Here is a 14,594-nt window from a genome sequence, read left to right as displayed (position 1 = left end):
ACAGTTGCAGAAGGAGAGCACTGAATTAAATGGATCTCCACTTTATAATCAATGTCTACATTTCACATACCAGTTGCAAGAGCATTTCTTTTTGTTTTTAGTGGTAGTATGTAGAATGGACTGGAAATAGAATGTGCACTTCAAATCCAAAGAAAATATTTTTGCAGGAGGAGAAGGATTAAGAACATAGTCATATGTAATATCAGTTTTCTTCAATATTGTATCACAGTTGTATATATATGTATATATCTGCCCTCCACACCACTATAACTGCCAGCCTCACTTTTCACCAAAGAGGAACTCTTTATTCAAGCCCCAGCAGTTAGGTCCGAATCAGTAATGGTTCTCCATGGTTAATCACTTCCACTTGGCATAGTAGGGGGAATTCATATAGGGGAAACTCATATATTTTATATTCTCATTCACACAGAATGAGACCCGATCCCCAATTTAAAAAAAATAACAACAAAAGAGACAGTGAAACTGTTAACTAAAAAAAAACATACTTTTAGAAATTGACAATTGCTAGCCACAAAAGAGAGAAGATATACCACTCTGGTGCTGGCTTTTCCCATGATAGCCAAAGGAATGGGTGTGACCTGGATTTGACATGAAATGTAATATATATAATGAAATACCATGGAAAAACCTCAAGAGATCTTGCAGAACACTCCATCTCACAATACAAATGTGTAGGGCCAGAGTAGACGGTATAACTGCTTTTTGCTATCCTGACCCAATGCAATATACACTGGAAGACAACACTATCTGTATAGAGGGATCATAAATTAGTTGATACTAAAAGTTATAATTTTTCTATACTGAAAATGTATTTCTGATAGGTGCTTCCCTCTACTGCTGCCCTCTATATGCAAACCTTTTTCAATACACATGCCACAAGTCTTCTGCAACCCCATATTGGAATCAAATAATTTTAACTTGTCTCTTATGTAAATCATCATGTGTCACTTCTCCACCAACTGGAACATGGTGTACTCATTGACATACGTTACTCCCTCTATACACCTCCAATAAATACTCACTGTCAAACTTGGCAGATGACAGAAGCATCAGAAATAAGTGAGGAGAAGTGGTGGAAAGAGTGAGCTGCAGGAGATACCTACTGGAAATACATTTTCAGTATAGGAAAATTATAACTTCAGATACTGTACTTCCTTCATATCACAAGATTAGCTAGAATTCTACACTGATTAGGAAGAAGGACTGGTACAACAAAATAGACATACCCCCACAAAACTGTCCAAATGATATTTCCTTAGATAAGAGAATTAGATCTAAAAACCCAAAGAGGGGAACTGCTCTGCTTCTGATCTAGGTATACTCTTTGTCCATTTGTGTAATGTGTAAGAGAACAGGGCAGGAAATGAAAGGAGCACATCCGAATGGGAAAGAATGCAATTGGAAAGTGAAATTAATTGGAGAAAGACATAGTAACTCAATCCGAGATTAAAAAAAGTGAATAAATAAGGATGCATCCTATGGTGTAGTGGCTAGAGCACAGCAGATCATACTCAGTGAATCAACTGTACTTCAGAGAAAATGGTGTATCTCTTCCTGAAAGGTATCAACAGCAAAGGAATCAAGTGAGAAGAGAAAGGATAGAGGTGATGAAGTGGACCAATGTAGAAAAAAAGGAGCACTCTAGTCTCTTCAAAAAGTTTTAAGAACAGTAAAGTGCTTCCATCATAAGATGAAGGGAGGAAAGGTATCTAACCAGGATGATGAGAAAGCTTAAAATTGGGAAAATTAGGTATTAGATAGAGAAACAGCTTATAAGAAATCCAATCTGTACATTTACATAAGAGACTCCAACAGCTGGTGTCAAGGGATGGGAAATTTGAAGACAATAATCAGTCAGACAAAGAGGATGAAGGAATGAAGTTGATTTAGAAGGGATTTTGTTTGTTTTCTGAATTTTACTCAAAGCTGCACAAGGCCTATCTGCACTAGCCATCCATAATTTAGCAGTGTAAGACTAGAGGGAAGGCACCTAGTTGTCACCACACATTGCCAACTCTCAGGCTACTCTTTTAACAACAAACAGTGGGATTGACCATCACATTATAATGATCCCACAGCTGAAAGGGAGGGCATGTTTGGTGTGATGGGGATTCGAACCTGAGCTACAGATTAGGAGTCAAATGCCTTAACCACATGGCCATGCTGGGCCTTTAGAAATAAAATGGCATGTACAGAAATCTACGCAATGTACAGAAATGTTAATTACATTATCATGTAGTAGCACACATTCACATTAGAATGCAAGTTTTCACAAAGCTAATGGCTCGCAATCTAACAGATTTCACAAACTTAAAAGGAAAATAAGCTAGTCTGTGTGTGAAGGTGAATATTAATTTCAGAACTCATCCCCCTATGTCAATTTAAGATTATAGTTTTTATCTCTGATTTTCTTCTTCTTAACCATGGTAAGCTAGAGTTATCCCTTTACTCTTTTTTCTTTAGGAGCATATATATTTTTACTTAAAAGCAACTTACTTTTTGCAAAATACCCTAAATCTGTCTTGCATCACTTTTGAAATAGTTTTGTTCATTTTAATCAAATAAATGTTTCAATATTGAGAAATACTTAGAAAACAATTTGGTGTTTAATTTAATTAATCCATACAATCACTTACCCATGAGCAACAATAACAGTGTTACATAAACCTATCAATTAATTAAATTACAATCACAGTTGCTACAAAAATAATTAACTAATCAACATTAGGGTTTCCAATTATCTAAGCAATTGAAATATTGCCACCAAACTTGTTTGTATTGTCTTTGTTATGGTAAAGCTAATAAGGCTAACTGCTATTGTCAGTAATTTTGAATTGATTCCAACTTTCAAGCTACAATTGTAGATACCAAATTTAAACATATAAATCAATTAATCAAATGTAATCTATTTATGAGACCAGTGATGAATTAATAAGCAAATACTGCTAATTTCCCAGCTCTAATTGAGAATCAAGAAACTTGTTATATAAAATAAAAAAATAATCATGAACACATACACCTATTTTCAAGTGATATTTCTCCAGATCAATGGCTTTAAGAATGTAACATTTAAAAACTAATTTTTTTTTTCACTCTGTGTTCAAAATGGTCGTCAATTTTCTTATATGGTCCTCTCTTTGAATAGTTCATAGTCATGCCACTTATAGTGGGTGTAATGAATATAATTTGTAAACTGATTGCAACAAGTTTTTTTACAAAACAACCATAATGAACAGTTCTGAAAACTACAACATGAAACCCTTCTGGAAAGTGTGACACTGCATATTGTTCAAATGGTAAGAATATTCATCAAGTAACCATTAGTTCATCAGGAGGAGGTTAAAATAACTTCAGGTCAGGTACACGATAAATATAAAATATCAATTTACAATGGAGGAATGCCTGTAACAATTGCTGAATTACATGATTTTAGGATAAATCTTTGAGATAAAGATCTAAAACAAGGGAGGTTGATAAATCATTTTAAAGACATTCTTATAAAAGAGATAAACATTTCTGCTGTGGTAAAGTAAGTTTTGGGATTCTACCCATCCCATTATAAATCTAACAGAACTGATTTGATGGAATATTTCCAGCAGGGATATTTTCTTTATTCTATGCAAAAATAGTCATTGTATTGAAAAGTAAAATATTTTGATGATGGTGCTTCTCTTTACAGTAAATATAAATGGAAAACTCTACAAATAGTAATTCCCATGTTTCTAGATTTATGTATATAAGTTAACATTTTCCTAAGTTGAAAATATATTTTCAGTAATAATTAATTCTTCTCATAATAGCTATTACTCAACTACCAAGGTTTATTCTTTTGCCCATCTAAGTACTGGTCTGATTTTTTTTCTTGTTTGCTCCAGTCTTTTGCACCCAATTGCTCTTGGTAATACCGTCCTCTGTCCACTACATCAGTGATTGAAAAATGGGTTTGGTAAGGATTCTCTAGCTTCACTATTAGAATCTGGGAAATAACATGCACTAGAGGAAATGTTTTTCTACAAACAGAATGTAACACACCATATGCACTCAAATTATCATTTTCCTGCTTACTTGAAACATAGACTATAACTGTGTTTTAATACTGCTACAAAAACTAAAACAGTAGATAGCATTAATTCATGTACATGAAGGAGTTAAGCATAATAGCAATGCTTCAATTGCAATATCAGTGAAATGTTTAACACTTAAATTACTATATAAATATTAATTTATAAGTTGTGCCTCTAACTGTAACATAATTTTAATAACTGTTCATATTGTTTCTTCTTATAAGTACCTCTCAGTAATCAATGTGTGTATGATTTTTTTCAGTGACAGTGTTTTAAGCATACCATTATGGAAGAATGCTGATGGCACTTTATCATAGTAAATGCAAAACCAGACATGAAAACTGACCTTTTGTTGCATTAATGTTGACAGGGGAAGCTAAAATAATTGACTAGCTTATAAGTTTAATGATCTAACATGGTAAAACACACAGAACAGGTTTTGAGATCCAACTAAGTCACCTCCTACTAGTTCAACTTACTGTTTTCTTAGAGAATGCAGTACGCTCTTTTTTGTTTTTTAAAGAGCAAATATTTGGTCTTGGTTTTTCAGAAGTGAAGATTTATAAACAAGAATTGAAATATCCATAAAAAACTGAAATAACAGGTTCATTGTACTTTTTCCACAGGAGTTTTTGCCCACTTTTTTCTTTTACTAATAAAACTGCTCATTAAATTTTCTATCAATATTTCTAATGTTGATGCTTCATAGTTCAAGTATCAAAAAAAAAAAACCCTTAACAATTAATCATGAACTATATATATGCTTCATAACAGTTTTGTTTTTTTAAATAAAAGTTACAAAAATAAAACTTATTAATGCTTGGTGATATAGAATTACATGTAGACATAAACAAATATCTTCAAATTTTATTTTGATGTATTAAATTACATTCTCATTTTCAAGTATTGGAAAACATTTCATTCAAATTTAAATAGATATGAGTTATAAGTTTGGTAACTATACTGTTTAATGGTTTTGACATGCAAAGAGGGTTATGGTTTTTCAGTAACAGTACCTTACTGAAATACAATATACAAAAATTCTTTACATTATAAAAAATTACAGTTGTATCTAAAGCTCTAAATAATTATCTTTTCTTGTGAAAAGTCCACACAGGCTGATTCAATTACTTTAAAATCCAATAGACAACAAAAAACTTCTCTATTCTGCGATAAATTCACTTACATTACTTGGAGGATTAACAAAGTTGTAAATCAAACTTAAAATAATTATCTCCTTTTATCAAAGTCCAAACAGTAAAGTTTATTTACTTTAGAACACCCTTGATGAGAAAAATTATTCTCCTTATCTCTATTAAACTGTGTAGCTCACTTTACAATATTGCCCTTTATCACTCACACACCAGCTAACTTCATACTTTATAATACTTTTCTTATTAAACTTTAGTTGACTTGTGCTTTCTTGGTCACCTATATTTTGTTCATTGAGGCTTGAACTTTCTATAAACTACACAAGTAATAGTAAAACATAACAATACTCACTTAAGATTAGGAAAACACCAAAAAAAAAAAAGAAAAAGAAGAATATTTAAGTTTCAACAATACTAGAACAATTGAACACACAGACACACAATGTAAAACTCTTAATAAGAGTTACACAACCATACTTGTTTTTAATTATCACCTTTAAAATAATTACTTTAGTTCTCTTGTTATGAAAAGTAAACAATCATTTAACATTACATCAATAAATGAACTATATAATAACTTTTACACTAAACAGTCTTGTATATACAACACTCTCAACAGTCATCAGCTGGAATCCAATACTTTTTTTTTTTTTATAGAAATTAAGGACATATGCACAAATATTTAGAAATTCACAGACATTGTAATTGAAAAGATTTAATTTCAACAGAATCTGCAAGCAATTTCAAAACAATGATTCCAATTAAAATATATGAATACCAGAAACTCCTTTAAAACAAAATTACATTTGGTGAACACACTGAGTCCTTTAACCATTCCATCCTGGTTACCCCTTTAAACTCATTTTATCACAAGACACATTCAAAATTTAATTGAACAGATTTACTATGAATGTACATGAGTGAAATTAGCATTATAATGTACACTATGATTGGACGTTTTATGTTATATATGTTTTAGTTCCCTTATTTCAAAAGAAAACTTTCAAACAAACACCTAAAACAACAGGATTTGTTGTAACATGAACAACGAGCTATGAAAAAACTTTTGCACTCTCAATCTTGTTTAAGAGAACACCAGTCATGTAGATGTACACTGATACATGTTTCAAAATTCTCTGTGGCCAAATACAGCACAAACAAGTAACAAATGTTGTCAGTCTATGGCAGGTGTTATGTCCTACTTCTGTACTTTTGCTTCGAGTTTTTTAAAATACTCTACTTCACTTTAACAGTAATATATTTAGCTAAGAAAAACTGTAAATGCTATCACAGATAAAGCAACCTACAAAAATACTAAAGACAGCTACATCTATCAGATGACAGTAACTTCTCACCAATTTCCAAATAATTACTGTTGGGTTACAGTGTAAATTGTGTTAGTTTTACTGACTATATAAACACGTACACAGCAAATCCAGTTGCTGTGTTACTCTTTCTAAGCACTCCAATTCCACACTATCAGTATACCCCCACACACACCACACCTCTTCATCAGCATCTTTAAAACTCAAAGCAACAAAATATTCAAATGTATTACACTGCTACCTCAATAACTGAAACTACCTCTATAGCTCAAACCTCTTTACTATTCTGCAACCTTGTATACCAAGCATTTTTTTCCTTACCTTTTCCCAAAGCTACCTTTATCATAACTATCCTACTTCTTTGACTTCTGTTCTTAATTTCTATTTTTTGTTCCTTCTACTAACACAATCTTTCCCAAAACTATTGTATCTCTAACTTACCCTCAAACAAACATGGCCAGAAGGTGCTGAGTACTGTACTTTTCTTAGCCTTCTAAAAAAATCACAATAAAGCCCATAAGTCAGAAAAATTAGACAGAAATCTTTAAAAAAGGTTCCATTTATTCTAAAACAGAATTGACAGATTTCCCATGTATATACAAAATGTATCATAATAATTTATCTAATCAAACAGTTTAATATACTCAAAATCTTCTAATGAAAATACACATACTCCTCTTTCTCATACATTATCTCACTTGTGACTATACCTAATATCTTGTATTTCATGTGGTGAAACAATTCTTACACAAGCACAGTAATACTGATACGTGTTAGGCAGTAAGTGTATAATACTCATTTTTGTAGTGCCTTACTTTCACACATAAAAAGGAACATATTAAGAAGTAAGGTTGAGTAATACTATGAAATTCACCAATTCATTAGTTAATTTCAACTCCTGCCAAGGAGTAGATTATAAAACTAAATAACACTGCTGCTAGTATACTTATAAGACTATCACAGGTAGAGTATCACATGGTACAAATAATGTTTGTGTTATTTTTCACCATCACAAGTTTTATCCTGGTGTAAAATTTGTATTCAGTGACACACTTACATCCATAATCTATGTTTGTACTGAACATAGGAAGAAAAAAGAAAAACCATGAGAATAAAATATTAATGCTTTTTCTTGTAGGAAAAGAAAACATATTTCTCTTTTGTTTCCCAATCTAACACATTTCTTAATGTTTTAAAATTGAATACCTTAACTTACAAAAACCAGTTTGTATGCTGTAAGTATGAATGCATAGGAACCAAAAATACACATTTTTAGTTATTTTATCTCTGAACATATAAAATCCTTAAAAAATACCTAAATAAAAAAAATGAAAAATGTGTTTGTGCATATTGGACCAATGTATGACCTAGACCAACTACAAATTGTCTGAAAGAAGGAAGAAAAAAGAAACAATAGAAAAACAGTATGTCTCTGTACAGACATAACTGTACATTGGTTAAGAGCTTCAAAATAACTTTCATTTAATAATAACAGACAGCCTGCTCAATCAGTTACGTTACTCACAACTTGCCTTTGAAAACCACATACATATCAACACTTGACCTTCTCCAGTTACATGAAATACATGAAAGTTTTATGTTTTTTAATTATGCAATGGGCATTCTCCATTCATTCTGTTTCGAAGTATTGCTGGACTTTCCAAAAGGCTATATATTGAAACAGAAAGACTAATCAAAATATTAAAACTACCAGTTTCATTAATTTCACTCTCACAATTACAGATACGCATAACTGATAGCATATTGCTAGGGGAGAAAGGACCTGAACATGTTAACAGAATATTTACTTTATATATTTTACAAATATACCAAACTGAAAATTTAATAGTTATACATACTTTCTGTAAGAGGTGACAGAAATTCGAATTGAAGCTCCAGGAAATAAAACCTTATCGATCACCAAAAGTGGTAACTGTCGAGGAAGTTTTATCGTAGAAGTTCTCATGTTTACAATAATGCCTGTGCCATCTGGTGTCAAAATATACATCTCTCTCTTGTGTCATATATATCTTTGTTTCATTTCCCTCGCTCAGACTTCAAATGTAAAAACAACACATTTGAAAACTTGTTAAAAACCATTCTGTTATAAAAGAGAAATACAAGCCGCTTCTATTATTTGATTATCAGCAAGCTTCATCAAAGACAACTCTTAACAAAAACCATTCGCCTAAGTAGCACATTTTCTTCGTTGTTCATCCGTAACAATATTAATATTTTTAAAATTATATGACGTAAATACACACGCTAAAATAAAAAAATTATAAATCCATAATTATGCACGTTTCAGGTTTAGGATCTTGTTTTAAAGTTAACCTAAGTCCTTTAAACATTGAAAACAATAAACAAAACCAGCTTAGTGAAAATACTTCGTACAAATGCAGAATAGTTCTCTGCAATGAGTTCAGTCACACACAGCCTCATTTAACTACCATAAGTCCTACTAAGTTGAACGTCGCTAACCTGATTTTAGCGTAATTTCTTTTTCTTCGCTCTCTCTCTTTCTGAATAACATAGAAATATCAATTTACTAAAATTTCAACCTAAATACGAATATTTATTTATATTATTAATACAGTTCTCTGTAAGTTCTTAAAAATAAAAGTTAATATTATGACAAATATACTGAATTTCACATTTTAATAACTGATATATAACCTAACATTGATCACTATTTTTTTTCTAAATGTTCATACATATCATCACATGCTTATCGAAGGATCGCAAACGTGTACGGTAACATATGAATAACCAAGATTTCTATCTTTTTGGGTCGTTGTGAAATTCATTCCGTATACGTGTAGATTTTATTTACCAAATAGTACGTTAAGTTCATCTCGTTTTTAGTTGTTTTATTTTTCCTTTGTCATTCTCGAGTAGATGAAACCTCTTCTGCTCATTAGTGGGATACATGTTTCTTTAATATTGTAGATTGTGTAAGGGTGGTAACTGTAGTGTTCTTCAATGTTTTTTTAGGTTATAGATAATAAAAAACATTTCGTTGTAGGTCAAACCACCAAAATGTTAACTACAGATATATATATATATATATATATATACATGCACTGACGATGACCGAAGATCGAAACGTTGTTTGCTCCTCTACGTAAAACATGTTCTCAATCCAAAAAAGCCGTTTTTATATGTATATATATGCACTATTGTCGATACATCGTTTCGATAATGTAACAAATAAACACGTGTAACAATTCTTACAAGTACTTGAAACAACAGGAAATTGTTTGTTTGTTATTAAGAACAAAGCTACATCAATGGCTATCTGTGCTCTACCTGCCACGTGTATCGAAACCAGGTTTCTAGCGGTATAAGACCGCAGACATACCACTGTGCGGCGTACATAGATACATTAAGATATACGCACGCATACAAACACATGTTGTTTTGACCTATAACAACTTTTTTTTTTTTTATCCCTTTCAACAACCACTACACGAAATTTCCCACGCAGCTTTATACAGGTTACAGATAGCCTTATCCATGTTCAAATGAGAATGATTACTTGTGAATACTACAGTCAGTCAGTCTAGCGACTCTAGCCTATGGGTTCAGCCTGAACAAATTAACATAGAAAATACAGCAGAAATATACGTAATCCAATGTACGTAAAAAGCAAATAGATATGCTGTGTGTTTTACATCCATTGCAATAAAATTGTTCATTTTATGTTTCACTTTCAATTCATTTATTTTTATTCCAGTCAATATATTGACTGGTTTGTTTTGAATTTTGCACAAAGCTACTCGAGGGCTATCTGCACTAGCTGTCTCTAATTTAGTAGTGTAAGACTAGAGGGAAGGCAGCTAGTCATCACCACCCACCGCCAACTCTTGGACTACTCTTTTGCCAATGAATAGTGACTAAATCTCGTTATTAACTGGACATATTCCATTACTCTAAAGTTTATTCAATTTTACTTTGATATAACTCAGTACTAACCCTTCTACTTAGTTAAAGTTGCATGAGTCTGTGAGTATAATTTCGTATCACTTTAGCACTACCTTCTAAGGCAAGTAAGTTCCATGTGGTGTTTCAAATACTTGTACAAATTAATATGAATTAGAGGTTTTAATCCCGATGAATGTTATTTAGAATAGGTGGTGATGTGTGCTGCATTAGATTCTGATACACCACACTTTTAGTCTTTTGTTTGAATTTTGGTAGTAAATTAAATGTTGCTTTGTCCTGGTCCTACACTAATGGTTTTAGAGAAAGAATTCTTTACCAATCCAGTAAAAATACAAAAAATTAGAAATTAGCCAATAACTCAGAGACTTGATAGCACACTGCTGTGAATGAATATTTTATTTTCTTCATGTTTTTATCTTTTTTGTAAGTTAAGTTTGAATAACTCTCCACTTAATCACCCTGAACCTGCATTACTGCAAATACTTTGACCTGTCCTGCTAGATATCAGTAAACTAAAATACCACAGACTAGTTAGAAAGAATAGTCTTGGTGCTTTGACTTAGGAAATGTTATTTCAGAGTTTATTTTGCACATGCTCCTTTCTCTATCTAATTCTTTGTACAGCAAGTTCTGTAATTCAGGATAATGGAGAAGAAGAGGCTAAAATGAGGACTGGGAGAAGCGCCTTCTTATATCTAGTGCTTTCATCAACAATGGTGAGAGCTATGACAGCATACTCATTCTTTCCTCAGCAAACTGTTAGGCTTTTCTGGGTGCTGTATACACAACATCCAAGGATTAATTAATACATACTAGAGTTCAGCATAGAAAAGAGAAAGGTTGTAGTGGTGTCAATTAACTTGAAGGTTTTGAGACTCATTGAAGTTGTCTCTGTGTGATATGTATGCACTCATTTTGCAAATCTAGGCATTGCAGGGTACTGGCATATACTAACAGTGGATAACAAGTACACTGGACTGCAAGTTCAATCCTGTTAAGTACAGGCCAATCTTCAGAACTGTGTTCAAAACTCAAAGGTGAGGGCCCCAGAAGAACTTGACTGTTTACATTGGTGACTTAAGTATATTGCATTGGAAAGCATTCCCAAGTATGTCTTACACAAATTTTGATAAAATACTTACTGTTCAAAAAGTAGCTGATGAGTTAACCCATATGACATCACATAGGTATAACTGGCATGTCATCTCACAGAAGTGGATTCACCAGCTACATAGTTTGAATAAGTTATGCTGAATACAATACTGCAACAGAGAAAAAAACCAGTAATGCTGACAACTGCAACTGTAAACTATGGCCCAAAACAACTGCCAAAGCTGTAAAAGTCCTTCAAACACCAAAAGACACATATACATGATTGCACCATACTGCAGCTAGTGATGTGCTCCTTAAAATTTCATGAATGTGAAAGAATGATATGTTTCAACCGTGGCACACTTGATCATTAATTGCACAAATGTTTATACTTTGTTGTCATACAGAACCATAAAAAGCACATGTCAAAACTATAACAACTGCAGGAGGGTCAACAATGGGTAGCGTCTGCTGCAGCACCTACCCCTTTAAACTAGTAAAGTATGAGTTGGGCCCAGCTGCCAAATTGAGAAAAAGCAGCAGTTAGCTTGCACCTAATGTCACTTTGACTTGTTGAGGGAATCATGAACTGGGTGTCACATAACACATGTCAAAAATATATGCATAAAAGATTGAATTTTAGCAGTTGCTTATGAAGCCAGAATCTCACTTAATCTTGTCACGTATCGGGTTCTGTAGAAAGCCAACACTTTGGCCAGTTAGCACATATCTTGATCCAGCAAATGGTGAAACACTAAATTTGAGTGTACAGGTGCTTCTTTGAATTCTATGTGAAAAATCTTGAACCTGATGCAAATGGTGAAACAGCTCTTCTATGTAAAATATTTTTGAGTGTCAACAAGTGGGTTTCTCGACATCACTTCTTTGAATTCATTTTAGCAATGCTACATGATGGTGGTTGTTCCTGATCTTGGGTTAGGCATTAGTATCTTAAGTATAGACTTACTATACAAACTATCAGTTTTGGTTGTATAACAGATGAACTACAGTTGTACAACAAAACCATCCAGTGCAAATCAGATTGGCACATCAGGAAAGAGAACAATGGACTGCATGCATACACATTGATAAGGATATGATAACCATTCCCTCTAATGTACAAGTGGTATTCCCTAGTGTACTGTAGAAGCAGTCTAGTGCATTGTTGATGTTGTCAGGAGTGACAGAGCTAATGCATGAAAGAGTTTTCTGACAGAAAAGCAACCTGCACTTACTCAAACAGTCTTCTATCTGGGTATTGGTGATGTACTAGTGCTAATTTGTAAATATACACCATCTATTCAGCTTCCTGCTGGAAATGTCATTGGATAATAGATGAAGAAGTGGTACAAATTAACAAATTTGGTAATTTTGTAACCACTACCTTACATCCAATATTGAGTGTGCAACTTCCAGAGCTCCTGAAAATCTTAAATTGGGACTGTATAACAAACAACGTAAACTCAACCCAGAAACACAGGATTAGCGAATTGTTTAGGAAATTTACTGATATGTTTGTGGGACCTTATGGCTGATTAGATCACACAATAGTCCTAAATCACCATACAGACAGAGGTAAGATATGTCTGATAAACCAGACTTCCTTGGAGTACCAGGTATATATCCAGTGCTGAAATTGGGCAGATTTTGAAGGATGAAATAAAACAACATTTAAAGAGTGATTTGAAAATAGGAACATCAAGGTTCTGTGTCAAATCCAACAGGTGAACATGATAACATGCATCTAACCTCCTTTCCCTTACCATAAACAGATGAATGTGTGGAGGTATTAGAAGAGACCACAGATTCAGTACAAAGATCTGGCTTCTGGAAATACGTAGGTCGAGATGAATGGTGAAAAGTGATTTAAGACTACTTTCAGCACTTGGAAAGAACTATTTAATGTACATCCCACTTTTATGAGGTTAAAGGACACTTTGTGGCAAATTTTTCTAAAATAGCTATACTAACCTCTGCAAAAACTAAGATTAGCACACACATAGAGTTCTCTGAAGCAGGTCTTGGTAGAAGCACCAGTGCTGACTTATCCTCCTCAATTCTATTATTCATTTTAGGTACAAATGTAAGCCATAATAAAAATGGCACAGTTCTGTCATTAGTACAGTACAGTATAAAGCACAAGAATACATGCCAATACTGAACAACAAAGAACTGCTTGCAGTTGCAGTATTTAACAAACATTACAAACATGACTTGTACAGTAAGACATTCACTATTTGAATGTACCATGCATAACTTAAGTCAGAAGATATGCTTTTCCATTAGATAATAATGTTGACAGACTACACTTTGTTTTACAACACCAAGTAGATCAGCAACAAGGAAATGTTAATGGGTTATCTTGCCAATCCATGAGAGTATGTCCATTCTTTGAATATCCAAACTCTGGACATCAGGTAAAGCTATTGCAGCAGTAGTGGAGATGAATCATAAAAGCTGTGATAATATTTCATATCAACATACACAAAAAATGATCAATCAGAAACTTTAGAAAGAGCAATTGAAGGTTCCAGGCATTGGGTGCATGCTACATGCCACACATGCCAACAACAAACTAGTAAATAAAGTGCAAAATCTAGCACTTGCATAGGTAATTACAAGTGTATGATAGGATGTTATACTATTGTATGGACTATCAAGATGTGGTAGTCAACCTGTGATGCTCTTAGAAGTCCTCAGAGCCCTAAGGCAAATAATACTTCAGGCTTTCCATAAAACATAACTCTGGTATTCCTTTGATGCAACACCCAACAGATGGCTCTCAAGGTATAGCATGTGATGTCCTAGTGATTGATGGAAGTGTGCAAAAGAAGAAACAAGTTGCTGGGTGTCTGCATCACACACCAAATGTGCCCTTAGCAACTCTTACAAACAATGATTCTTTTGTGCCTAATACATGAGATTTGCAAAACCAACAGTGCCTACTTTAGCTTATGCACTGGTAAATAAAGAAACTACCTCAGAAAGCAGAGTTG

The 14,594-nt window shown here is 33.1% G+C and overlaps 1 protein-coding gene and 1 long non-coding RNA gene across 14 annotated transcripts in view; one reads left to right on the top strand and one right to left on the bottom strand.

Moving 5' to 3' along the window:
- LOC143256934 (uncharacterized) overlaps positions 1–14,594 on the top strand; it is a 496,333-nt gene that overhangs the window by 28,443 nt on the left and 453,296 nt on the right. The window lies entirely within an intron of this gene.
- LOC143256930 (lon protease homolog 2, peroxisomal-like) overlaps positions 1–14,594 on the bottom strand; it is a 106,570-nt gene that overhangs the window by 75,125 nt on the left and 16,851 nt on the right. Inside the window, 1 exon segment of the mRNA XM_076514818.1 lies at positions 8,421–8,616. Within this exon segment, the coding sequence (XP_076370933.1) occupies positions 8,421–8,569 (149 nt within the window). The 5' untranslated portion in view covers positions 8,570–8,616.

Source organism: Tachypleus tridentatus, chromosome 7 (assembly GCF_004210375.1).
Source record: "Tachypleus tridentatus isolate NWPU-2018 chromosome 7, ASM421037v1, whole genome shotgun sequence".
NCBI classification, from domain to species: domain Eukaryota; kingdom Metazoa; phylum Arthropoda; class Merostomata; order Xiphosura; family Limulidae; genus Tachypleus; species Tachypleus tridentatus.
Note: the sequence above shows the minus strand (reverse complement) of the source record. Positions and strands in the feature narration are given on the sequence as shown.